A 27,973-nucleotide genomic window follows, 5' to 3' on the forward strand; every position below is an offset into this window, starting at 1 on the left:
GCGAGAAGCTGACAGTGAATGACGTATGGCCGCCCCGACGACGACGACGACGACGACGACGCAGCGGGAGGCTAAGGGTTATTGCTCCCTCTGCCAGAACTAATGTCTCCGAAAGAACCCGGATCGCTCCGATTATGCCCGGTGGTCTATTTTTCACTCGATATTAGCTCCCTCGCTCGCCCTTCTTTGTCATATTCTCACGCGGCGCTACGTCGCTTGCTCGGTCTCTATTGAGCTCGTACGTCTCTTTTTGAAGAGCAGTCCCGTCTCTCTGGCTTCGCATTCGATAGCTCTCCTGAAAAGCGCGACGGATTCGCGCGCATCGCGCCTTTACATCGATCGCTGGCCCGTTCAAGCCAGCCACCAACCACTCTGACACTCGGAGCAACGTCTGAAAGCGCGAAAGGGGGGCAACAGCAGAGAGCCCTTCAGCTCATTAGGAGTCGACGTCACGTTCGTAGCATACGTGGAGGTTATAGTCTCTTGAGGGTCTAACGAGGCGGCAGCCAATGATCACGGGGGCGCCACGCCGCCTCGCGCACCGGCTGATAAGAATACACGTGCTTCTCCCGCTGAGACTTTGTAAAGTGTGCACCACGGCTACAGCAGCCTCGTTACTCATCGCTTTCAGAGAGAGAGAGGCTTATCGTGTACGCGATGATACGTGACGTGCATTTTACGCGGACGTGAGTGATTGTTATTTTCTGTTTTCGAAGGTAGCCCTGCAATTCCTTCGAAATATTCGCAAAGCAATCTGGCAATCTAGATTGAGAACGAACGACAAGAGCGCAGTGAGGTAGCAGTAATGAAAATCACACGGTTGAAGCGTAGCGAGCGCAGACAACAGCTGCTGCAAAATGGCATAAGGCATATCGCAGACGTCCGCACGCGCAGCGGACATAGCGCTGGTGAGCCTATGGGCAAGCGAGAAATGAATGTAGCGTCGTAAAGACAATTGGCGCTCGTTAATCTTTGTCTTGGGGGCTGTTGCACTCTCTGGCAACTGAAGTTGGATCTGACGGAAGGGAAAGGTGGCGTGCGAGCGAATCTATAAATCGTCGCGCACGTAGGTTATATGCGCGCCGTAATTACGCGCCGAGGCCCATTAATCTTTACCGCGTACACTCCTCTCTCTCTCTCTCTCTCTCTCGCTCCGACTTTATTAATTAGTCATCGTTTGCACTCCGCGCGCCTGCGCGCGCGTATGTGTACGTGCGCTATTGTCGAAGGCTTATTAATAACTCCGCCGATCGTGACAGTCATTAGAGCCATTGCGCAAAAGACTTTATTGTTTTTCTTTTTCTTTTTTTTTTTTGTTTTTTTTTTGTATACGTGTACGCGCGTTGTAGCGCTGTGGTAGCGAAGGCTTGTTCGTATCGTTGTTAATGCCCTCGGCTCTGATTTATCGTCCGTAGGCGTGCTGTGTATATCAGCGCGTGCGCTTTGTTTTCTTTTGTGCTGTCGCGCCAACCAACTTTTCAAATTTTATTCTCGCGCTAATGCGCTCCGTGCGAGTGATACGTCTCGTTTTTCCTGCCTCGCGATCGCGCGATAAGTGCGAAAATGAATGTTGAAAGTTAAGCTACACACGGGCACTCGATCGCACGGGCGCGCTCCTTTATAATTGTAATTGGCCGCGCACCAGTGAGACAAAGTAGCGCTCGCGATCTCTCTTCGTTATAATTGGATTCTTTTGTCGAGCACGTTGTCGCGGCAATTAGGATTTCGGTATCGTCGTAATCTGGCAACATTCGTATTTTCTCTGTGCGCGATTCGTACGCTAACTCGCCAAGTCATTCTTTTGAAGGAACAAAAGAAAAAAAAATAATACAGCGATATAAATATATCAAATCTCACCATCGGACCTTTCGGTACAGATCGAAATGGCTTTTTTATGATGTATACCTGTGCACGCGTCAACCCGTAATTACCCGTGAGGCAGTTGTGTGGCAGATTGAACCATTTTTTCCCCCTGTGTAATGTACATTACATCCGGTTCTTGGAAAAACATTCTCGAATTTCGTTTGTAAGGACAGCTTAATCAGATCGACTTTCAGCGATACGCTAATGAGTCCAACTCTAATTAAAACGAATTGTCACTGCAGCATCAAAAGAAAACATTTATTGCGGAAATAATATTGAATAAGAAGGTGCTCTCGGCTAAGCTTTACGACAAACGTGTGCAAGTTATAATGCAAGCGAAACTTAAAAATCCAACGTAATAACGTGAAACGATCTTGTCTCGGCGGCTTAGCCAAAAATCGCGAAGGGTCGTGCGCGGTTTGCCTTTGTCTGAGTCCGAGGGGCCTTTCTCTTCTCGATCGAATCCCTGCGGATGTATACCTCGCACAGATATACTTCGGCATGTGATTTATGACGCTCGTGGGGTTGCGCGCGATCGACGGCCGGAGGAAAAAAGTGAGCGAGAGAGAAGGATAACCCACTCGATAAAAAGGGCTCGTGCTCCGCTTTCGGGCATTTTGAATGGCGCGCGGACGGGAACAGTTGAATGGGCGGACTCGACTGGCACTGTCGCGAGCGAGCGAGGGAAATTGCAAGCGCCGCCGGGCTATCTGCGAGCTTTCGGTTTTTTGCCGAGTTTCCTTTTCGATAAAATTTCGTTGTCACGCGTCGCCACGCACGAGAAGTAACGCGATATGAATGCCAGCGGAAAATGGCACTCGATTAGTCTGTCTGGAAACTCCTCGAAAGCTCGATCATCGCTCAAGCGACCAAGACGAATCCATTAATTAGCGGCACAAGAGCTCCCATAAATATTCAAGTCGGCGCACACTCTGCGAGCCTCAATTTTTCTTGCCGCAATTAGGAGCTTCCAATCAGATCTGCCGCACAAACCTCAACGGATCACTTCTCCAAAGCTTCTCTCCCTTTTCGTCGCTACATCATTAATACTCAGGCCCGTCGATTTCGCCATACTCATCCTGCTGCGCGTGTTAGCGCAAAAGGGTCAACGTGACAAGTCCAATCCGAGCTGCTTGCCATTAATCGACGGGTGAGAGAGACACTCGGCTGTATGTACGTTGGAGGGTGATTTATCCGAGAGCTTCGCTAATCCCTCCGTCCAGCTCGATTCGCGTGGGCTCGGTACGCTTGTTATGGGAATCTTACCAGCCGACCGAAGGCTTTTGTGTTTGCTGATTTTTCATTGCGATCTTGTAGGTGTCTGTTTACTCGTTGCATTGCTTCGATATTCGTGTTTGTGAAATGCTGATAGAAACACGCATACTTTACGAACAATACTATGGCCTGGAATGTATTTTCACTGAAAGATCAAATTACAATATAATCATATCTCTGTTTTCATTTGCATTATTTTTCACTTGCAAACGCGTCGATGGTTTTTTTTTCCTCTTTCGAACGAAGAACGCAATCAATTGAGTAAGTAATTTTCAACATTGGTTTCTTCGGTAATTAATACTGCATCAAGATCTCGTTAAAATTTTTTGCTGAGCAACCTCCCTGAATACTTCAAATATCGCAGCCAGGGGCAATCATTACTCTTACTCACGCGTACGTACGATTCACGTTATACAACCGGCACGATGTAGACACACACACACACACACACACATTTTCACGGTACCAATTCTTCACTTCTGATTGCCAGAAATACGCACGGCGTCTTAGTCACTTTGTTTGTGCAACAGAAACTGTAACGCGTACGTAAGAGCAGCCAGCTACTTTCTCATCCCTCGACAGTATTCAGCCGTCTGCCAAATCGCCTGGCGGTCTGCGTCGGTTGTTGTTATGGCTTCGCGCTAAGTGGCACGGAAGTCATAATTAACCCTTTCTCGCTCTCGCGACGCAATGTTGTGTACATTTTTACGGAGACTATATGTTTACCCGGCCGAAGAAAATTTGCCTCTCTAGCTAATTTGACTTCATTATGCAAATGCGGCGCGCGCGCACGCTCGTATTATTCAATGGGATAATATGCAAACGATATGAAAATGATAATGAAAATTTATAACCATGTCGCTATATGTGGCTGCTTACTCGGAGAAAATCGTATTAATGGTTTCCAGCGTCGATGCCTTATCTCACTCGACAATGTTCTATATAACGGCACATCGATCCGACCACGACACGGCCAACGAAAACAAAAGACTATACAGCAGAAGATGATAATTTACTACCCGGCACACATTATTTATCCCTTTGCGTTCGTAAACGGCAATGAATACAAGTTTCCTTTCAGATAAAAAGCGAAGCACACGCCGCACGTAAGAATTTTTCAGCGGTCATGTAGTTGGCATTCGCAGGCAAATATACTTAGACTCGCGAGGTGACGAAGAAACGCGTTTTTCTCTCTCTCTGCCTCTCGACAATACCCATCTCGCCGCCTTAGATATTCTCTCAATTAGCGGCGATAAAGCGCTCCGGTTGTCGGCGTTCAGACGATTGAATTAGCCATCTCATTACGCGAACGTAATGAAAGAAGCGATCGCGACGTTGCGCAACGACCAATTAAAGTGGTAATCCGAAAGACGCGCGCGTGCGTTGGCACAACAAACGAAATCTGCTCGTTCGCCGTTTATTGTAAAAAGCTCTCTGGCGCCCGCGCGCACGTCGGCTTTCACTCGCGACGGGCGCTAGATAAATGTACAGCGCACGGATGTATAACCGATGATTACGCCTGGTCATACCTCACGCCGCGGCCGCCACCGACGTGCTATACGTACACACGAGAGATTTACTTTCACCGGCAGAGAGAGAGAGAGAGAGGCCCGTGTACATATACGCGAGCGCACTTGGCGACTTTAAATGCTGATTTACAAGCTTTCCACGCGCTCCAGGCCGTCGATTGCAAATGCACGCGCGGGTGCTCCTTCGAAAGCTCTTTAGCCGAGAGCTTTTTTTTCCGTGCAAGCGATGTGACGGTGAACTTTTACGGGAGGACGATGTCGAGGGAGCATGCCCAGGGTGTGCCAATTTATTCGATTTGATTTTATTTTTGGAAGTTTGTGACGTGTGACGCGAGAGCTTTATTGATTGAACAAGTGGACGAGACATCGGACACGGAGAGTGAATGCACAGTGTGCATTTTCGATTAATTGCGAGCAATCACACCTAAAGCCATCTAACGAGCGTTCTAGCAAACTGTTTGATGTGTGCACACGCCGACACGCGGCACGTAGGTAAGTAGAACACTGCATGAAACGCGCGATTGTCAAGCGTCAAAAGTGAATAAAGACTTGCGGTGCAGCATAGCATGACGTTGTCGTCTATTCAATCCGAATCAAGTAAAAGCAATAATCGGGCAAAACTTATTTGAAATGAATTTCCGAGTGGATCGAGGGAATGCGAGACGCCCCCCTATGGAAACATCAAAAAGGATGTTAACATAGTTAGCGAGCGAGCGAGTCTGGCATAGTATTGCCAAGATTTATTGGATTAGCAGAGGAAATCCGAGGCACGAAGGGCATTCTGACCCTTCGATTAGTTTCGCTTGATATGAGTCGCCGCCGGCTATATAAGAGAACTGCACACGTTGCGTGCCGAGGAGAGCCTAAGGCCTTTTAATTAAAATAGTTGACGCATTGGCGCATACGCGCACACGCAACGCCTGGCAATAAAAGTCACAGATGAATGATCGTAAGCGCACTGCAAAGTCTCTGTCGAACGCGCGCCGCGCGCTTTTTCTCCGTTGCTTTGTTTGACATTCGACGGCTCGGCCGAGCGTTATACATCCGTGAATCGGCTGGCCGCGCACATCGAATTATTCTTCGGCAGCTCGAACGACTCTCGCTCGCACAGTTTCCTCCTTTCTTCTCTCGCTGTCAAAATTGGTCGTTGCCGACGAGTCTTCAAGTCCAACAAGTCTTCAATGAATAAACGGCGGAGAGATTGATCGCTGATTGTAACCAAACACTCGTTGCTCGGCCGGCTGTCCTGGCGGCACTCGGTCGCGGGGCAAGTTTGCGCGCGTGCAGCACGCAGAGAAGAGGCAATGTTGCGCGGATAAGCAGCAGCTTAAAAAGGTACAAGCTCGCGCTCACTGCTCGGGAGCGGGCGGCGAATCAAGATGCAAACGAGCGAAATTAATGAAGCATTAAGCTCTTCTTCGCGCCGGCCATATTTAATATCTTAATCTGGCGGCGATCTTATCGCAACGGCGGCGGCGCTGAGCATTAACTTGGCGGCTGCGGGATATATACGCCGAGTGGTTTTAGTGGGGTATAAATTAAGATTAGTCAGTCGGCACTTGCCATTAACATTTGCCATTACGGCTATTAACATTAATTATGGGCCGCGGCAGAGCGAGCGAGCTGGCGCAGCCGCAGCCTTCCAGGCCATAAACCACGCCATGATAGCTTCGTATCTCGCGCCTCTATATCGCATCGGCTGCCCGCGTTCCTCTCGTCTTCGCTACGCTCGAGCGCCGTCCGGCCGATCGCTCGTTGGCCCGCGACTTTCGCGGCCCTGCCCGTTCGCTTCCGAGCTCACCGGAATGCCGCTGGCATTGATTGCGCGCGACGCGCCGTTCGCTTAATTATTTTTACGTGCCGCGGAATTACATCGGCCGCGCAGGAACTTACCGCGGAATGGAGTCTGCCGCGCGTCCCGTAAAAAATTATGCATCCGGTGCAATTAATTCGGAGCTTTGCTCAACTTCGTTAGCATCTAATTGCGCGGACTTGGCAAGTAATTAGCTAGTATAGCCACGCGTCGGTACGTCGTAGCCTGATTGGCAACGCACCAGTCTCGATAAAAGTCGCTCAATTAAAGCCTAGAAATCCATTACCTCGAGCACGAAGCTGCCGAGCCATCCGGGGCGTCCGTTCGCGGAACTTGCAGGAATGAAGAAATTATCCCGGCTCGCGAGCAGCAATTAAAAGCTTCGGCTTTCCCTTCCAGTCGACGCCCGAGTGACATAAAAGGCTGCATTCCGCGAAGCGCTCTTCGCGGCAATCTACATCTCGCGTCGCGCGCGGCCGGCGAGCAGCATTCTCGCGAACAGCAGATGTGGCCGTACAGGAGCGCCTCTCGATCGACGGCGGCGCCCGCGCGCGCGCGCCGGAATGACAAAAACTTACGAGCGACGCGGCGCGTAATAAAGTCACCAGCGGCCGGTACTCCTGCGCGCGCGCAATTACGTACCCGTCGCTCGCCTCGCGTGCGCTTAATGCCGCCACGGCTCTCGGATTCTTTGTCTCCGGATCGTCTGCGCCTTTTTTCGCTTTCGCCCGGGACGATTGCCGTGGCTTCGCCCTCTCTACGCCGACCGAATTTCAAGTGGCTTATTTTCTTCCCGATGGCTTGCGGCGCAATAATTCTTGAGGGCTACTGTTGTCTCCGTGACCACGGCTTTTCGTTCGATCGCTCGCTGCTGACAATGAATTTGAATATCAAACCTACATCAAATCTGCGATACGCCGTACGCCGTGCTTTCTCATTCTTGCCACGCGTCTTTAGCCACGACAGCTCGACTGAATTTTGCCCTGATTTTGCCGCTTTAATCGACAACAGCGAAGCATCAATCATTTCTGTTGAATTGTTAGAGAAGGAAAAATGTGGACACCTCAACATATCGAGGCGAAGCTGTGGCATAATACATCGCTCGATAGGCATCCTTGACAAAGTAGATTTGGTGCTTAAAGTGGTGCGAATGGCGGCACGGCAGCAAACGCAAAGCCAGGCCGGTAATGAAGGCCCGCCGAGTGGTGTATATTATCAAGCGATAGGTGTCAAAGTTAAGCCCGCGCACGCAAACGCGCCAGATGTATGGAAGTGGAGCCGTTACAGGCGCGATGCACAAGTCGGAAATTACGCGCGCTCTCTCTCTCTCTCTCTCTGTGGGTGTGGTGCACATGTCGCGGCTGAGAAATCACGGCGACGGCGCCCAAGGATTATAAATGCGGGGCAAAATGAGAAGGAAAAGAGCAACGAACAATAAGTATTTTTAGCATCGGCTAATTGCAATACGAAAGCTGCCGGCGGCAGGGTTTTACGAGTTATTTTGCGAAATCGTTAATCAGCACGCACGGCAACGATCCTGCCAGCCAGCGAAACAACAACAACAACAACAGCAGCAGCAGCAGCAGCAGCAGCAGCAGCAACGGCAATAGCAGCGCATCCTCTAAAACCACGCGCGCCATAAAGAGAGCAGGCCAATTTTAATTCCACCGTAAGAACAGAGAGCCGCGCCGTTAAAGGCGTTCGTTGCATGGGGCCATTGTAAATTAGAGAAGGCCGGGCGCGTTCTTCAAGCGGAAGCTCGACGTGCAAGTGCCACTATATCCTGATGATTTACGGGAGCCCCATAACCGGCTACCGAGCGTTTATACGTCTCGCGGGCGTAAAGTGCCGAGATGCGATGCGCAATTCTCCCCGAACCCTCGCCATAGCACCCTGCCCATCTCTTCTCGCCGGCAACGCATAGGCGTTGCCGGAAATCGAAGCGCTCGTCAATCATCCGCCTGTAATGCACTCGTGTACACCGATGGCTTTCAGTTGCGCTGCGCGATGCGTCAAGCACTCGCCCTTGCCGACATCTTGTACGTAACTATTGCGCATATGTCATTCTGGTTATCTTGGATAAACGAAAGCTCGCTATTTCTCGTCAAACGTACACCTTTCCTCGGGAATTCAACGAATCATTTTTTTAAATTTTATTCCTGAGTCGTCCGCGTGCCTTGTTTTGCTCAATAATTGTTTAATCCTTTGTCAAATTCAACGTCAATCCCTTTATATCGATTTCAAAACGCACGATTACATTTTCTTAAACGAAATCGTAAAAAACGCAGATTAGCAGTTGCGTATAGGCATTCGACCTCCGGTTTGAATGATTTGCCTTCGCTTTAGAAATGCGTCTAAGTTTGCTTTAAGGCTGATGGTAAATCGTTTCTAGGTAGGCATGTTGTTGAAAAGAACGTTACCAACTGCATTGACGGAGTATTTCCGTGAAGAGCAAAAAAAATAACGTTTTATTTCTTTTACGCTGTTATTACTATTTTCGATGAATGGAAAAAGCACAGTTGTTTTTTAAATAGCTCAACGCAAACTGAACAACAGCAAAAAAGCATCGATAAAATTTTCTTTCGTCTGATAATATTTTTCGGAATTGTTCTACGCACCAATAAGCTCGTCTCGAAGCCACGAAACGAATCACACCTTCATCTTGTTTTTACAGCTCAACGCGATCCTCGATTCTGACTTCATCAATCTTTTCCAGAAATAATCGAGATAACGATCACTTTCAGTATCCAATAACTCACATATACTTTTACGCATTGAGCCAGTCCAACTCTTTCTACGTCTTCGGAGGATCTCAAATTTCTTTCGCTCCACGGAGTTCTATAATCTTTTTATCTGCGTAATGCTTACAAGTTTTAGTCGTTTTGTTTCGACGATGTTATAAAAATTAAATGTTACTGAAAAGCAATGCGTATTTAATAAATATTTTGCATGTAAAATGTTAGCTCAAAAACGGCAAAAAATCTTTTCGGTATGGGTATCTTTTCGGTCCCCTCGAAAGAAGAAATGAAAGATATTCTCATATGCTCGGTCTTTCCCATCTCAGCAGCGCATTCGCCTTCCGATTTTTCATCTGCCCCAATCCCAGTATTCAGGAGGACGTTATATTTATTTCCTCGACTCGATCGTCATAGCGGCGCACGAGAGGCTTGATCGTCGCCAGCTTGTGAAAACGTTCCCCAAGGAAGGGCGAAAGGTTATTCCCGATTGAGCCCTTAACGCCGGCCGCGACGCTCACTTTTTTTCCTTCTTCTTCTCCCGAATGTCCGGCCGAAATCCTTCGCGCGAAAATTGCCGCAATGCGCGCTGGGACGTCGTTAAAGCTTGCGGATGTTGGCTGAAAGTGATGTACGTTGGTCGGTATGATTTTTTTGGACAGTTGCGATCGTGCCGTTTGATCTCGGGGCAACAAGATCGAGAATTTCGAGATCAACCGGGTGAAATATTTCAACACGCGTGTTCCGTGTATTGCGTAAAAGTTTTTGCCATTGCATCCATGGTCAACGATACGAGTTCGACACTGCCAAGAAGCTTTTGCTCGCGCTAACGTGCTTTCACGCGCGCTATGCGAAATACGTCGGCGCATTCTTTATCGAAGAATAAAATTACGATTAAAAATTTGTCGACGGGCAACGTCCGCTCACTGCCCTCAAATATAAATCTCCTTCAAGTTATATTTAGCGGACTTGACGACCAGTTTCACTGTTCTCGGGTAGCTCTATCAATAGGATAATCAAAAGGCAACAACAAGTCACGCACCATTCGTTCGCAAAGACGATCGACCCTTATGGCAAAGTGCGCGTACGCACCCGTAACTTTTGGCGTTTATCGTCGCGATAAATAATACTCGTCGTTCGCGTAGGGTCGAAAAAGATGGAAAAAGTCATTGCAGTCACCCTTCAAAAACAGAAATTGATCGGGGCGGCGAACGGCGATTTTTTTCGTTTACGAGCCACGGCTCGCGCCATAATGGCTGCCAGGGATTCGCTGTACCCGGCGATGATTTATACACGCTGCGCGCTCCAAACCATCTCTTCTTTCTCTATTCCCGTATGTATATGTATGAGGAAATAAGCTCTCGCCGAGTGCCTCGATTTTTCGTTGTCGCTTGACGAGTATCTGCAAGTTGACCAATTCGTTCGGCCATTTTTTTTTTTTTTTCGGTCGTTCCTTACCGACACGGGTATGCTCGTACTTAGCATTGCGCGTCGAATGAAAAATTTGCGACGTAATTCAGCGGCAAACAGAGCTCGGATGCACTCGTTAGCGTTGCGAAATACAGTGACAGCTTGAAAAGTGACGACAGTCGAGGTTACAAGCGCAAGAGTTACCCGTGGAATGAAAAAGCTCACGTGTTGCGTCGAGCACGCCCCGCCTGGCCGCGCTACCTACACGATTCTCCAAGAAGCTCCGAAGCTATAGCGTACGTCGATAACGCATCGTTTATCTGCTCACGCTAATCTAACGAAAGATCTTTTTAGCATCACAGGGAATAGCTTGCCAATTAACTTCATTCTCAAAGTTTACTTGAATAATTGTTGAGGTGTATAGTGCTAAGAAAAAAAAACTAATTTATTGCCATTTCATACTTTTTATTAGAATTGCATTGAAAGCATGTGCTTACTTGTTCGAATTTCACGACCTTACAAAGTGTCAACTGGCACAGTAATACATTTATCAAGTTTTAGTATCGCTAAATTAACGCTCAAAATCGATGTGTCGCTCAATCTTACGATGGTCAACATAAGAACATCAGCAACGAGCGAATCTCGCAATCAAGCCGCAAGCTCTAACAACAACCTTGGCAGAATGTCACGGTCATCTCGCGCACAAGTCCTCGCAGATTTGGTGGGACGGCCACAACAGTTGCGGCTCGTGCGCGCAGCTGGAAAATCATTGGGCGAAAAAGAGACAGCGAAGACGAGCTGGAGGGCCTCGATCGATCGTCGCCCTCGAGCATGCGTCGTATGCTGGTGAACAGAGAGCCGACGCCGCCGCCGGCAGCCTGCTCTATACCTGAATGGGAAAAGTGAGCTCTACACACGCACGCACGCGTCACTCGCCATAGGCAGCAAGAACGAAGTGCAACGAGGATCACACTGATCAAAGTAAGTTTCTCTCTCTCTCTCTCTCTCTCTCTCTCTCTCTCTCTCTGTTTTTCTTCTCTGTGGATGCGTGATTATCACGGGGGAAGGGCATGGATTTGCTGGAAGCGAGACAGTGCTGAGACTGCGAGAAATCGATGGACTATTTTCGTGTTTAGAATTGGTTCTGTTGTGCAGTTTAAGAATAAAAAAAATGCGTTGGAACCACAGTACAAGAATATAAAACGATAGTTTCAACTTCGCGAGCTACGCAGCGTTCAACTTACGGCCAGTAGCTCTATATTTCAGTCTAATCAATTTTTCACCTGTTGGAATCAATCTGCTGTCCGTATAACGCAGACACAAGCTTACGTGAAAGATGACGTAAATCAATGAAAGAGATACTTATTTTTTATTATCTTACTTGGGATGATCGACGCGAAACACTGAAGAGGGAATAAGGATCTCTATGGAAGAAAGTGCCACGTAAAGTACATAAAGTGTGTGGGAGTGTATGGACCTATCGATTTTATTTTTATTTTACACATCGATTGGGAAAACTGTCACGTGCGTGGTTCGTGCAGTTCGTGATCGCATTTTAAAATAACGGCCACCTTAATTCAATCTGTCCTTTATAATGTCGCATCGTAGTACGCGAGGATAGGGAGGGGGGTGACTACAACCGAACTGTTTCAAAGTGTCACTTTGCGAGCCTAAATAACGTTCAAGTTATTCGTCGATCGGATTAAGAAAAAAGAGCTCATAACTAAGGTGCACGGTCTGTTAATGCAGAATTACGTGAAACATGCAAACATTATAATTCAATCAGATAAGTGGGTGTGATAATTTTTCAGGTATGCCGTCAGTCAGAAGGATCATTTTAGGCCACGTTATGTCAGATATGCGCGCGAAAATTAATCGTAAGAAAAAGTTGGAGGGTGACGTCATGGACACCCCATTGAAGAGATGCCTGTCTACGTTCGATATTACTCTCCTTGGTATGTATGCCGCGTGCCTCACTGCACCCACGCTTAATAATTTTGAAATACTTTCGTGAAATCTTCCGAGCGCATTGGCATCAGCTCGTTAAATAAATATCTTCGTATAACTTCGTATAACAACTCCGTAATTCTTATTCGATTAATCGATCGCATTGTTTTTAGTATTTCTTGCATAATTTTATCAGTCACCACAACGAAATGATCATTTTTATTTCATTGACTCTCGAAGAAGTTTGTTTGACAACTGAACCAGTTGTCGAATCTATACTGACAAATAAAAAATTGCAATTAATCATTACTCTCGAAGGTATCGGCCATATGATCGGCGCTGGAATATACGTGTTGACCGGACCCGTGGCTCGTGATATGGCTGGTCCCGGCGTTATATTAAGCTTTCTGCTGGCGGGCCTTGCATCTTTATTAGCCGCCCTTTGTTACGCGGAATTTGGCGCAAAAGTACCGAAAGCTGGCAGTGCTTACGTGTACGCTTACGTTTCTGTTGGCGAGTTCTGGGCATTCGTCATTGGCTGGAACATCATCTTAGAGCATATGATTGGTAAATAATGATTGTTTGTAGACGTAGAAGTAAAAAATGGTACAACGCTGTCAATGAAAATAAATTAGCTTGTGCCTGACCAAACCGGGTATATATTACTTGCATTGACAATGTATCAATGATAATGGTCCATCAGAATCATACGAACTGTACACGATAGGTGCAGCATCGGTAGCGCGCGCATGGAGTGGCTACGTAGATTCACTGTCGGGCAGAGCGATCAGCAACTTCACGAAACGTTTGATGTCCGGTCACAGTATGGAGGAGCCATTGGGTACTGTGCCAGATCCGCTAGCAGCAACTTTATGCCTCATTTACGCACTTCTTTTGGCTCTTGGGGTGAAATGTTCGGCAGCTGTAAACTCGCTGCTCACTCTTGTCAATCTCGGTGTGATGGGCCTTGTCATCGTATTAGGATTCTATCACGGGGATTTGGCTAACTGGAATTATCGTGGCACCGGATTCTTGCCGTTCGGAATGACTGGAGTATTTGCTGGTATTCATCAATATTCGTTTGGATTATTCCATTTGTTACGTTGACTGATTGGTCGAGAAAATTGTTTTCTAAGAAATGCCTCATTGTAACACGACGAACGATCGATGCGATGCGAAACGTAAAGTCTTGGAAGAATGGAAAGGACGTTCTTCGTTGGCTGTACTTTGATCCTCTTACGTCGGCGTATTGACGCGAGGAAAGCCCTGTTAAGATCCTATGTAAATATTACTTTTGGAAATCGTGCGCGCGTCACATGGTTTCCCTCTTTTCCATAGCTCATCCGGGGAAGCAAAAATAAGCATAAATAATATCCGGCAAAGCATACAGCTTCCAAGAAGAAACTAAGCCATTGTTAAAATAAGCTATCCGTTGACTCAACAGGCGCCGCGACGTGCTTCTACGCATTCGTAGGTTTCGATTCGATAGCGACGTCCGGTGAAGAAGCTCGTACTCCAGGACGCAGTATACCATTGGCAACAGGGCTCTCCATGGCTATCGTCACCGTTGGCTACATCCTCGTGAGCGCCGCACTTACGCTCGTCGAGCCTTACGCGAGGATCAGTCGCGATGCTGCCTTGCCCGAGGCTTTCGCCGCCAAGGGTGTGCACTGGGCTAAATACGTCATCAGGTTGGTGTCGCTCGATCTTGCGCGCAAACACAATTGGCCCGCGGCGTAATCGTTACGTTGATTTCTCACGCGGAAACGCAGCGTGGGTGCTCTCTGCGGCATGACGACAACGCTCTTTGGCTCTCTGTTCTCTCTACCACGAACGATGTACTCTATGGCCAGCGACGGATTACTGTTCGATTTCCTCGCACGAGTGAGCAAACGTACCCAAGTACCAACGATCAACCTTGCTATAAGTGGACTCGTGTCAGCTCTCATAGCGTTACTCTTCGATCTCGATCATCTGGTGGAGTTCATGTCCATTGGTACTTTCCTCGCTTACACCATCGTTTCGGCCAGTGTTATCGTGTTGAGATACAGACCACCGCCGCCGCCTTCTCAAGCTCAAGACAATACGCTGTCGACTAATACCACGGCGCCGAATTCTTCGCACCAACTGGCTTCCCCGGCCAACACCGATTTAGGCATGGATTTGAGCGATTGCTACAGCATGTCCACTTCCATCGAGTCGCAGGTCTGACCTCAATTGTTCTTCTTATTTAGAATGTGACGCGAGCAGCGATGCACTTGTAATGAATCGTTTGACAGCTCCTACAAGGATTCTGTATGGACGACATCGGCAAAGTGAGAGCGCGTTACGCTTGGCTGGCAAGCTTTCTGGGCAACTACGAGCCTGGAACTGCGGTGACCACGTGTATCATATTCTTTTCCGTTGCCTCCGTATCACTGTGCTCGCTGTTGGTCTTCCTGTCGCAGAATGCTTATTCGCCTGCCTGGTGGGATTACTTGATGTTGATCAATCTACTTGTCATCATTATTGCCAGTAAGTTTCAATTGACTGATCGCCACTCGCGATAAAAACTTTGATTAGCATCGACACGACTATATTTTCAGGTCTTTTAATCATAGCTGCCCATCAACAAAATCCACCAAGTATAAATGGTTCAAGCTTCCGAGTACCGATGGTTCCACTTGTACCAGCAATTAGTATTCTTCTCAACATTGGCCTGATGTTTCATCTATCCCTGTTAACGTGGTTACGGTTTCTTGTCTGGATGATAGTTGGTAAGTAGACATTCTGGCCAATTTATACGTCGAATCGATATTTCCAGCCTTCATTTTTTACAGGTTTACTCATCTACTTCCTGTATGGGATTCATTACAGCAAAGAAGCCTTAGACCCGTCAACCTACGCTGTATTGATGGAAAGCGCCGAAGCGGAACGGGGTGCCAAGTGGGGCTCGTGTAGTCTTAGACTCAATCGTAAAACCGACACTACCCCGACACTAGCGGCTGATGAGTTTTTACATTGAAAACTCTAACAGCAGTGGAATCGTAGAATGACAACATTTATGACTGATAATATTCTAGTTGAGCGCAATTTTGATTAGTGTTCTATTAAATGATTGTAATATAAAAAAATGTTCTTAATAATGTAAAGTCAAATCTAAATTGCGTTTTACTAGAATTTTTTGAAGAAGATAGAATAAAAGTTGCTTCGGTTCTTTGTAAAAAAATAATAATAGATTGAGATATTTTGGAAAGTTAAATTGTGGAAACACATGTTAAGACTGACAAAACTGGAGTAAAAGAAAAAAACACGCAACAAGTATCGAAATATAAATATAATGCAAAGTGTATTCGGAAATTCAATTTTCTTCCAACCAACCAGAATATGGAAACCGTAACTGCGTAGATAACATTTGTTGTTAAAGAAAAAAAAAATAATGAAAAGGTGTGCCTTGAGATAATTGGCATCGATTATAATGAGTTACGTGGTGCTATAATTATGTAGAAACATTATTTAGCCAGTCCGCGAAATATAGAACACGCATGCAAAAAATACATAGATGGAACAGCTGAATTTCTTTGTTTGTAATCCTGTAGAATAAAAAAATTGTTAATTACTGCTTCGATATTACTCGGGCTGACTTTATGTTCGATCGACAATATCTTGGTGTGAAATTGAATCTAAAAAAAAGAATAATAATAAGCAACGTTTGTAACAATTACAATGTATGACGGCTAAGCGATATTGTGAAAAAGCTCAATAATAACCATGAAACAATGCATTAATAATTAATACAAAGATGTATGTATAATAATAAAAAAAAATACTGTATTGTTACGAAACGTCAACGAGAATTATGGGCAAAAATAATTTTACTTTTGCAAAATTTACTGCTGAAGACTATATTACCAAAAACTGTTCTCACAAAAATGTCATATATACGAAAAAACAATCACTCGTATATAATCTTGATTTTGAGCAATGTCAATTGTTTACTATATTTTATTATTAATTTTATGAACGTATTTTATGAATAAATGTTTATAATGATTTACTTACTTTAAAACTTCTACGTTTCTGGATAAAAAAATCAAATTTCAATATTGTAAATTGTTGTCTGTTGATTTCTGAAAATGAACCCTCTTGTCAGATTTAGAAAACGTTTCCTGTCACGCGCATTATTAAAACCTACAACAAAGGTGAGTAAGTGCGCTCTATTATTAACAAAAGCGATAAAAGAAGCTATTAATCATTCAGAGTTGTGGCACTATCGAATCCATTAATCGACTAATTGCTAAACAGTTGAGTGGCTAGCGTCTTTTAAATAGATCTTGAACTCGGAAAAATCGCCAATCATTTGATTCTCGCCGTAAGAACATTTAATAGTTTTTTTAAAACTTTAAAGATGTTCAAGTTTATCTTGTACCTCGCTCTTTTTTTTACCGTACTCGGTGTCATGACTGAAGGTAGGGAAATTAATCGTCGCGACACCGATAATATGGTTGCAGTTAATGATGTTTTGGATAAAGAAGAAGTAAGTTTTTTTTCTAACATTTATAAACGTGCAATTTACTGAAAATATATCCAAAGATATTTTTCCTTCATAATCAATTTATATTATCTTTTGAAATATTTTATTTTCATGTTAATAATTCATTATTAAATGTTTTGATGTCGTTACAGATATTTCTTCAAATGTTATGCGATTGATTAATAAGAAAAAAATCAAAGTTTTATTAACAAATTGTTTTATATAGGTTGATCTTCACATCTTGAGTAACAATAAAAATTATACTTCTAGGAAGTAAATGTCATGGATAATATAACATCGTCAGGTCAAGAGGCATCTCAATCGATTGCAGGTGCAGACCTGAAATCTATTGCAAACGTCAAAGGAAAAGTTACGAAAATTGCAAAGTCTATTCAAAAACGCTCTCTAGAATCAGAACAAGATCCAGAACTTAGTAGCTGTTGCGGTTAATTTCAGTAAATTACATTTTTCCTGAATATTTTAGATTGTTCGTATTCACTTAATCAATTAGTTTTGAATGTATAAATGTCAGTATAATCGTGTGCTCTTATCGTATGTCAATAAATTCAGAACTTAATGAAATCTTTTTTCTTGGTTTATTGACTTATATGATTAGAATTTTTTTAGAATAATCGCGATTTGGACATGTCTTCATGAAGGAATTCACTTAATATATATGTATAATTATTCAAAATTAAAAATAAATATTCTTCTAAAAAACATTGCAAAAAGATTTAGTTAATAATTATCGGTTAATGTAATTGAAATATTTATAAGAAACCTATAAATACTAAAAAGAATAATGTTATCGAATACTTTCATTTCGTAAACGGCGATTTTTTAATTTAACGTCAATACACGAATAATATAGTAAATTCGATTATTCGTGCAAGTCTTTAACAGTTATGTCTATACAAACCTAACTCCTAATTTTATATTAATAATTAAGTATGTATAACAGTACCTCCTGTCGCGTAATCTACCACCACATCACATAGGTACATATATTCAGCGTTGCAGTATATGAGCCAACACACACAGGCGATAGTTTTACCGCTGTACCGCCATGTTACTCGTCTCGACGCTTTGACAGTGCTCTGTGCTCAGGGTGGAGTTAAATATCATTTCTCGCAGGAAGACTCCCACGCAAAGCCCTTTTTAGGGCGACAACGGGTAATCTTCATTCTTACATATCGTAACATTACAGAATCAATCACTTTTTCGTCGACTTCTTTTGCAAACTTCGTGCTAGCTTGCATGTTTTTACTCCGTTTCTAAATAAACCAAATTCATAACCTATTGTGATTTACTACGGATTTGTTTGAGATAAGAAGCATATATTGTGAAAAACTAAAAAACAGGTATTTATCATGCAGAACTAAGCTTGTTACAAACTTACTCTCATGCTGCTGAATACGTGGTGAAAACGGAGTGAAAACAATTTTATGACATTTTATCTATAAAATTTAGTCAAAGTTGCATATTAAAAATCTATAATTAGATTTGCTCTTTTAGGGTAATCATGGCAACTGATAAAGTAACACTTGGAGATGCATTATCCAATGTTGATGTTCTTGACGAGTTCACATTGCCTTATGAGCAGCCTTGTATTGAGGCACAACCATGTTCGGTTGTATATCAAGCTAATTTTGATACAAACTTCGAAGACAGAAATGGTTTTGTTACGGGTATTGCTAAATATATAGAAGAGGCAACAGTTCATGCAAGTTTGGTATGTGAACATTTATTTAATACATTGAAGTAATTCATTTTTTAATACAGACATTTAAAAACTTGATACTTTTTTGTAGAATGAACTGTTAGAAGAAGGATTGGAGCATGCTGTTATGCTTTATACTTGGCGATGTTGTTCAAGAGCTATACCACAACCAAAATCCAATGAGCAACCCAATAGAGTTGAAATTTATGAAAAAACAGTTGAAGTATTAGCACCAGAGGTTAACAAGTTATTAAATTTTATGTACTTTCAAGTAAGTATACTCTTTGTGCAAGGTTTGATTTTATTTTAGCATGACTCATTCCATTTTAGTTTTTGATGATTCATGTTATTATCATTTGATAAAAGAAACACAACTGCTTATGCTAACAGACACATTACTTTATAATCTCACAGAGGAAAGCAATAGAGAGGTTTTCAGCTGAAGTAAAACGCTTGTGCCATCAAGAGAAACGAAAAGACTTTGTTTCTGAAGCTTATTTATTGACATTGGGTAAATTCATTAATATGTTTGCTGTTTTGGATGAACTAAAAAATATGAAATCTAGCGTAAAAAATGATTATTCCACATATAGAAGGTAATTTTTATATATTATTTTTTTTAGAATTAAATATAATTCATACTGTGATTACAGAGCTGCTCAGTTTTTAAAAGTTATGTCGGACTCTCAAACTCTTCAGGAATCTCAAAATTTATCAATGTTTCTGGCAACACAAAATAAAATTAGAGATACAGTTAAGGAAAATTTAGAAAAAATTTCAGGCTACGAGGAATTGTTAGCAGATGTAGTAAATATATGTGTTCATATGTTTGAAACCAAAATGTATCTTACCCCAAATGAAAAGCACATGTTAGTTAAAGTCATGGGTTTTGGTCTTTTCCTCATGGATAGTGAATTGTGCAATATCAATAAGTTAGACCAAAAGAAAAAATTGAAATTAGATAGGATCGATAGAATTTTTAAAAATCTTGAAGTGGTGCCACTTTTTGGAGATATGCAAATTGCTCCATTCAACTATATTAAACGATCAAAACATTTTGATGCTTCTAAGTGGCCATTGTCATCATCAACAAATAGTATAAGCCCTCAATCTGATCTAATGGTTCATTTACCTCAAATTCGTGAAGACCACGTGAAATATATTAGTGAATTAGCAAGGTATGAATAGAATTAGCTGAAAATTTCATTATTTTTTTTTCTTTTATTTTTCTTTAAAAAAAGTTATAAATTCTAAAATCAATCACTTTTTGTAGATATAGTAATGAAGTAACTACGACATACAAAGATTGTGGAAGTGACTCTGAAAACAGAGACACTGCTGAATTAGCTTTGAGAGGATTGCAATTATTATCTGAATGGACTAGTGTTGTAACAGAGTTGTACAGTTGGAAGCTTTTACACCCGACTGATCACCATATGAACAAAGAGTGTCCTCAAGAAGCTGAAGAATATGAAAGAGTAAATTTGCATTGCAATTATAAATTGCATTTGCCATAAACGACTACTAACAAGCCCATTTTTCTTTCTAGGCCACGCGTTATAATTACACTGATGAAGAAAAATTCGCGTTAATTGAAGTAATAGCTATGATCAAAGGTCTTCAAGTTTTAATGGCACGAATGGAAACAGTATTTGTCGATGCAATTCGTAGAAATATATATGCTGAATTACAAGATTTTGTTCAGTTGATGCTTCGCGAACCTCTACGGAAAGCAATAAAAAATAAGAAAGATTTAATTAGAAGGTTCGTATTAATACACAGAGGCAATTATTACATAAGAATTTTTTGAATATTGTTATTTGATTTACTTACAGTATCATCGTATCTGTAAGAGAAACGTGCGCTGACTGGCATTTTGGTGTAGAACCTACAGCGGATCCTGCTTTGAAAGGAAAGAAAGATCCAGATAATGGATTTGGTATTAAAGTTCCAAGAAGGAAAGTTGGTAAGTTTTTGATAAATTAATAATTGACGAAATGGTTTACTCAAAACTTTTCATTCATTTTATGCTTTTCCTTATTAAAGGTCCATCCTCAACTCAACTTTATATGGTGCGCACGATGTTAGAGTCATTGATTGCAGACAAAAGTGGTGGCAAGCGAACGCTCAGAAAGGATATTGATGGACAATATCTTGTACAAATTGATCAGTTTCACAAAACTAGTTTTTATTGGAGTTATCTATTGAATTTTAGTGGTATGTTACAAGCTTTCTATTTAAATTTACATAGAATTAAACTGTTGGATTTAAAATCTAACTTATATTCATTTTTTCTTATAGAATCTTTACAAAATTGTTGCGACTTGTCACAACTATGGTACAGGGAATTTTATTTGGAAATGACCATGGGTCGTAAAATACAGGTAAGAATAAAATTAATTACTGTCAAGTCGTAATAATTGAAAGAAATTATTCAATAAGCGGTCAAGTACTTAATGGAAGGCTAATGAAAGTTCTACCATATCCTTTGCTGCGTCGCTTTTCCGCTTTAAAATCTTTCTATTCATAAATCGTGAACTTCTATCGCAATAAGTTTTTTCTGCTAAGCTCAATATTTGCTACTATCTCTAAACTGATTTCATGACTAGAAATGCCAAGTTCGACACCAACATAACGAAGAATGCAGCGATTTGATCACCATGGAGAAGCGCATTCAGGTATTCTATTGGCTTCAAATCTTCATCTCATTGTAGGGGGTAGACACGTTTTTACTTGTAGTTCCACGACATCAAAACTGCACGACTGGGATTTGGATATTTATGAATTGCACTGAGTGTTCTTTTTGTTTAATTTTATTGATTCTATTACTCACATAATTTGTAAATATTTTTTTAAGCAAAATAATTTGTACCAGAGGTGTATCCCTCATGTTTGAGTATAATTTGTAATTTTTATGTTCTGTATGATTTTATGAGCGATTATTACAAACTTATAGCAATTAACTACAATCTACACGTACAAGAGTAATAATTCATGTTTGGTGTTGATGATAATATGGTTTTAAGATTAATACAATATTTTTATATAATATTTTTGTCTGATTACCTATCAATCAATGTGATTTTATTGATTGATTCGTAGCGAATGGAAAAATAATGACTGAAAGTAATTTGTTATGATGCACTTACGGTCATTATGATTCAAATGCTATCATAGATGTAATGTAAAAAGTATATAATTTTTTTAATATCTTTTTTAGATTTTTATCGTCTGGTTTTTTAATACTAACTGCTAATTACGTTTAAAATTTATTAGTTCTAAAGAATTTTTGTTCCATTTTCTTTTTTACAGTTCCCAATTGAAATGTCAATGCCATGGATTTTAACCGATCACATACTTCGAAGCAAAGAGCCCTCAATGATGGAGTTAGTATTAAATAAATTTTTCCTCGGCTTCAAAAATCTATTCTACATATTTCTTTGAATACTTCCAGGTATGTATTGTACCCGTTGGATTTGTACAACGATAGCGCTTTGTATGCGCTAACAATTTTCCGGAAACAATTTCTCTACGACGAAGTGGAAGCGGAGGTTAATCTGTGCTTCGATCAGTTTGTTTATAAGCTAAGTGAACAGATATTCGCCCACTACAAGCAGCTTGCATCTAGTATTTTATTGGATAAAAGATTCCGAGTAGAATGTATTGCTGCTGGTGCTTACATTTTATCTTATCCCCGTGCCAATCGGTACGAAACTCTTTTAAAGCAGCGAAATGTTCAATTACTTGGTAGGAGTATCGATTTAAATAAGTTAATTACACAGCGAATCAATGCCGATATGCAGAAGTCTTTGGATTTAGCTATCAGTAAATTCGAATCTGGAGATATTACTGGAGTTGTTGTAAGTTGATTTTTATAAAAGTTAACGAAATTTTTCTTATAGACGACTGATTTCGACATTTATAATTTTAGGAATTAGAAGGTTTATTGCAAGTCAATCGTTTGACACATAAGCTCCTAACCAAGTGGCTAGCGTTAGATGAATATGATGCCATGTTTAGAGAAGCCAATCACAATGTCCTAGCACCATATGGTCGTATCACCTTGCATGTATTTTGGGAATTAAATTATGACTTTTTGCCGAATTATTGTTACAACGCTGCTACTAATAGGTAAATATTTATAACTAAATCAAAAAAAAATTACAAAATACTTAAATACTTAGTTCTTTTTATTGATAGATTTGTGAAATGTCGTGGTCTTCAATTCGTACAACCAGTCCATCGCGACAAACATCCACAAATGTCTCATCACTATCTCTGGGGTAGTAAACAATTGAATCTCGCGTACAGCACGCAATACGGCCAGTTTACCGGTTTCGTTGGTCCATATCACTTCCGCACGATGTGCAAACTTCTTGGCTATCAGGGTATCGCTGTCGTAATGGAAGAACTTTTAAAAATTGTCAAGTCTCTCATTCAAGGCAGTCTTTTACAATTCACTAAGACCCTAATGGAAGCCATGCCAAAAGTTTGCAAGTTGCCGAGATACGACTACGGATCACCGGGTGTTCTTGGTTATTACCACGCACAATTGAACGATATTGTGCAGTATCCAGATGCCAAGACTGAATTGTTTCATAATTTCCGTGAATTTGGGAATACTATTCTGTTTTGTTTGCTGATGGAACAAGCTCTTTCACAGGAGGAGGTTTGTGATTTGATGCACGCTGCACCTTTCCAAAATATTTTGCCTAGACCCTACTGTAAAGGTATTTTTTTCGATGACAAACTTCGTTTTGCAATTTTTATTTGTATAGGTTAAATTTTCTTTTTTTCTTTTTTTTTTAACGATTTAGAAGGAGAAAAACCAGAAACGAAGCAAAAGCGATTAGAAGCCAAATATGGAGCACTTCAGATTGTGCCAAATGTAGACAAGTTTGGAACAGCAAAGGTAAGTTATTAATGATCCATGTAATTATTCAGAATTCATTTTAAATATAATGGCAATTGCAGCAAGCAATGATTGCCAGAGAAGGAGACTTATTAACACGTGAAAGGCTCTGTTGCGGTTTGTCAATTTTTGAAGTTGTATTAAGTCGACTGCGTAGTTTTTTGGATGATCCAGTTTGGGTAGGACCGCCACCCGCCAACGGCGTGATGAATATAGATGAGTGTACTGAATTTCATAGACTTTGGAGCGCTCTTCAATTTGTCTATTGCATTCCAGTTGGAGAGACTGAATTTACAGTAGAGTGAGTACACACACGCAAATATAACGTTTGAACTTACAATACTATTTAATTTGGTTGAATTTTTTAGGGAATTGTTTGGTGAAGGCTTACACTGGGCTGGGTGTGCAATGATAACTCTTCTTGGCCAGCAACGACGATTTGAAGCTTTGGACTTTTGTTACCACATTTTAAGAGTGCAACGTGTTGATGGAAAAGATGAACATGTCAAAGGAATTGTAAGTATTATTTAAAATGCATGAGGGGTAAAGTCAACATTCTTTTTTTTTTTACATTTTTAATTATTTTTCAGCATTTGAAACGTATGGTTGATAGAATCAGGCGGTTTCAGGTATTGAATTCCCAAATATTTGCCGTTTTGAATAAGTATCTGAAGAGCGGTGACAGTGATGCTTCCAGTGTGGAACATGTAAGGTGTTTTCCACCGCCAATACATCCATCATTAGCCCATGTCCAACAACATTATCATGCTCCGGAATATTTACGACAAATCAATCATTCGTAAATGGCTACAAATCAAATTTTAGAAGGTTTATTATCTATGCTCTTTTACCAAAACTAGGTAAACCATCTGAATTAGTGCAAAATACGTTAGACTAACTCCTTACGTTTATGCATAATCTCTTTTATATGCAATAGTTTTTGATCATAGCAAATTTTTAGATTTATACATGTTTATTTACTCGCACTTCTCAATTCATGCACACGCACTATATTTAGAGTATTATGCGTAGGTTATTTTATAATAATTAAGATACAAGAGCGGGAAAGTAGATTGTTATCTCATGTGAATTTCCGCTTCGTCGGACGTAAATGACACATGAGACGGGAATCTCTTTACCAAATATGTATCATACGATATTTTTTGATACGACATGTGCAAAGTTCGATTTTGAGTGCACGTTTTTGGCTGAGCGTGCATTGTACTTTGTGCATGTGGTGTCAAAAATGCATTTTTTAAGACGGGTCACGGTTGAATAAAATATTTTATAACGCTTTTCCAATATTTTGAAATTCGTATTTTGAAAATTTCTATCGGTGAATTTTTTTTGCCATTAGTGCAGTTGATTGAGTTCATATTTAATCAAACTGATATTTTTGTGTATGTAATATAATTATTAATTGAATTAAATTGTTACATTTTATCCCTAGATGTTAAGAAAAATTATAAATTAGTGGTACGAATTTCATAAGTTATTAAAAAAAGAAAACAAGAAAAAAATTGCACATTTGTAATACTTTTCAGTATATTGCTACAAAGTATTACCCTTGATGGGAAACTATTTTTATTTTTTTTATGATAAGAATATTTGTTAAGCATTTATGATGTAAATACATTTATAAAAACTTCATTGTACTACCAAGCATTTTATATTTGCGAATGTAACACATAACTTATTGTATGAAAAGTATACATATATATAATAAATCGTACTTTAATCATATTACCTAAAAAGGATTTTATTTTTAATTTAAGTTTTATTTTTTGGTCTTTTTATTAAAATGATTTACTTCTAGCATTATATACTTAATAATTTATAATCATTATTTTTTACAGATCAGCAAAAAAGTCTGATACATTATCTAATTTACTGCTAGGTAAATTATGCTTAATTTGTTTTTGTTTTCCACCCTTTATAGGTTCTGATACATTTAAGGTTTCAAAATAACTAATATTCCAAAACTTAACACTATTATCGTAAGAATACGATGCAATGATAGTCCCATCATTGCAAATATCTAAACATTCCACAGATAAATCGTGCTGGCCAACAATTCCTAACTGTCTATTAGGAAATAGACTGGTAGCCCTGAAAATAGAAGAGTACTTTCATTTAATTTATTTAATTTAGATGCAATTTATTAAAAATAAATTAATATAAAATATTTTAAGTACCGCAATATTTTATCTTCACCACCAGTAACTACGATAGTTTCTGTTATTGGTATCATGCAGTTTATGGATTTCTTTGTTAAGCTTGGTATTTCATCAGAATGAAGCCCAAATTCACCATAATTGAAGAGGAATAAGTTTCCTTTACTTCCACCAGCCAAAATCTTTGTTCCATGTTTAAATAATCCAAGACACGTTAATTCTTGTGGATAATCTTCTGTCTAAATTTAAAGAAAATATATTCAAATGATATGAAATAAAAAGTAAAAGTTGTATATAGTAAATAAATATTCTTACTCGACAATGTAATTTTCTACTCCCTATACCCAAGGTTGTCAAAGTACCATCTCCACTGGCACATGCTAAATATTTTTTGTCATCATTTGTTATCATGGCACTAACGAAATCATCCATTTCGTTTAAAGAAAATACTGGTGTAGACCCTTGTTTTCTACGATCCCACACTGCAATAGGATATTTGAGTTAGCTTACAAAATGATTGTTTTACTATATTTAAAAATTGAAATTCATACATCTCACTGTTCCTTCATCATCACCAGTTGAAAATAAGTTTTCATCTATTACAGTTAGAGAATAGATTGGATCTCTAAATATATTAAAAAAGTTTTATAGAAAAGGTTAATCAATTTATTATCATAGATATATTACTTACAAATGTGCTTCATCATAAAGTCGAATTAATTTTTCTGTTGCAACATCACTCAACATAATTGTTTTGTCTTTACCAGTTGAAAACAAAACATTACCATCTTCACTAAATTCAATGTCTCTGCAAGCTCTTTCATGCAGTTCTATTGTTGATTTTAGTTCATTTTTTTCATTACCATACTTATACCTGAAAAAAATAATTAAATAAAAATTGTAGTCTATGTTGAAATAATAACAAATATTTTGAAACCTACAATAAAACATCTCCAGTAATACTAGCTAAGGCAATCAAATTTTCTTTTGGATGAAAACAGATATCTGCCATAATATCATCCAGTATGATGTTTGGAGGATGATTTTTGTGAAGTTCTTTTGATTTTAAAATAGCTTTTACTACTTCATCTTCATCTTCATCTTCCTCATCTTCTTTATCTGAGTCTTCCTCATTGTTACCATTTGGTCTATTAAATGTAGATTGTCTTGCACCATTTGTTTCTACAAGAAAACGAATGTTTTAATATTACAATTAGCTTAAATTTTATGCACAAAGTTATTCAGATAAAGCTATAATTTTCACCATACAAAATAAAAATATTCACCTCTTTGACGAGCATTACAGAGTTCATCTTCAGAATCAGAGGTTGACGTATCGTCACTAAGCTCGTATATATTTATATCATCGGTTAATTGGTTATTATCATAATCGTCGGTATCTTCATTTTCTAAAATAATTAATTACTGCTGATTTCATATATAAAAACAATAAATCAATAGATTTTAACTACTGTCAAAATTAAAACACAAATATAACCTTCAAGATTATTTTGATTTATGTCGTTATCATTTTACAAAAGATAAATATATAACAAAAGAAATCCTACTTTTACCTTCAACAAATCCAGAATATGTCTTCATAATTAATAATAGTGCCCAATTCAAATACACTTGCTCGAATGACAATTGCAAATCACACGTGGTCTTTCGTCCGTGGTCAGTCAAACTAACCAATATAGACGATTAAGCAGCGTTGCCACTGGAAAACTTGCAATAATTTCTAGGGACCCTAAGAAAAATTTTTCGAGCGGCAACACTGCGCTTTTGGCTCTCTCCAGATAAGATTCGAGGGTTTAGAAAACCGTACGGTATTTTTCCACAGTCCGCTGTTTCGCTCTATTCCAATTTTGTACTAACAATAGTTAAAAGCAATCTGGCAATAGACACAATGTTATTGTAATATGTTGGGGTCGGAACATGTAAACACAGTTGATTAGAAGAAAGTAACTAATTAATTTACTAAATTAACTTTTTTCATTGTTATTGTTATTTTGTGTAGTTTTATAGATCAACGTTATTTTTATTTATATATTTGTTTCTTCTAATCAACTGTGTTTACAT

General features: G+C 40.3%; 4 protein-coding genes across 5 annotated transcripts; 3 read left to right on the forward strand and 1 right to left on the reverse strand.

The window, feature by feature from the left end:
• Positions 1-11,078: 11,078 nt before the first annotated feature.
• Positions 11,079-16,652, forward strand: LOC131675711 (cationic amino acid transporter 4). 2 transcript variants are annotated; one of them, XM_058954813.1, is made up of 9 exons: positions 11,082-11,606; positions 12,437-12,580; positions 12,891-13,139; positions 13,300-13,635; positions 14,017-14,263; positions 14,345-14,777; positions 14,852-15,086; positions 15,158-15,328; positions 15,392-16,652. In XM_058954813.1, the coding sequence occupies exons 2-9, from the start codon at positions 12,439-12,441 to the stop codon at positions 15,574-15,576; spliced, it is 1,998 nt and encodes a 665-aa protein (XP_058810796.1). In that variant the 5' UTR covers positions 11,082-11,606; positions 12,437-12,438; the 3' UTR covers positions 15,577-16,652. The 2 variants fall into 2 exon arrangements, with proteins under 2 accessions (XP_058810798.1, XP_058810796.1); XM_058954815.1 differs by lacking the exon at positions 15,392-16,652 and having other exon boundaries at positions 11,079-11,606; positions 15,135-15,255.
• Positions 16,653-16,891: 239 nt separating this feature from the next.
• LOC131675712 (uncharacterized) lies at positions 16,892-17,800 on the forward strand. Its single transcript, XM_058954816.1, has 2 exons — positions 16,892-17,088; positions 17,356-17,800. Exons 1-2 carry the CDS (start codon positions 16,960-16,962, stop codon positions 17,533-17,535), a joined length of 309 nt encoding a protein of 102 aa, XP_058810799.1. The 5' UTR covers positions 16,892-16,959; the 3' UTR covers positions 17,536-17,800.
• A 330-nt stretch (positions 17,801-18,130) lies between these two features.
• Positions 18,131-25,393, forward strand: LOC131662814 (cytoplasmic FMR1-interacting protein). Its single transcript, XM_058932761.1, has 19 exons — positions 18,131-18,258; positions 18,601-18,817; positions 18,897-19,076; positions 19,220-19,401; positions 19,459-19,983; positions 20,079-20,283; positions 20,355-20,569; positions 20,641-20,771; positions 20,852-21,022; positions 21,107-21,189; positions 21,415-21,483; positions 22,118-22,191; positions 22,260-22,665; positions 22,737-22,936; positions 23,006-23,535; positions 23,623-23,717; positions 23,780-24,018; positions 24,086-24,233; positions 24,308-25,393. Exons 2-19 carry the CDS (start codon positions 18,608-18,610, stop codon positions 24,518-24,520), a joined length of 3,876 nt encoding a protein of 1,291 aa, XP_058788744.1. The 5' UTR covers positions 18,131-18,258; positions 18,601-18,607; the 3' UTR covers positions 24,521-25,393.
• Positions 25,394-25,449: 56 nt separating this feature from the next.
• LOC131662815 (WD repeat-containing protein 55 homolog) lies at positions 25,450-27,965 on the reverse strand. Its single transcript, XM_058932762.1, has 9 exons — positions 27,720-27,965; positions 27,466-27,578; positions 27,178-27,300; positions 26,833-27,073; positions 26,583-26,765; positions 26,443-26,516; positions 26,207-26,373; positions 25,913-26,130; positions 25,450-25,826 (listed from the first exon to the last, which is right to left on the reverse strand). The coding sequence occupies exons 2-9, from the start codon at positions 27,491-27,493 to the stop codon at positions 25,568-25,570; spliced, it is 1,293 nt and encodes a 430-aa protein (XP_058788745.1). The 5' UTR covers positions 27,494-27,578; positions 27,720-27,965; the 3' UTR covers positions 25,450-25,567.
• Positions 27,966-27,973: the final 8 nt, after the last annotated feature.

Source organism: Phymastichus coffea, unplaced genomic scaffold, assembly GCF_024137745.1.
Source record: "Phymastichus coffea isolate CEN01 unplaced genomic scaffold, Cenicafe_Pcof_1.1 PCOF00028, whole genome shotgun sequence".
Classification (NCBI taxonomy): domain Eukaryota; kingdom Metazoa; phylum Arthropoda; class Insecta; order Hymenoptera; family Eulophidae; genus Phymastichus; species Phymastichus coffea.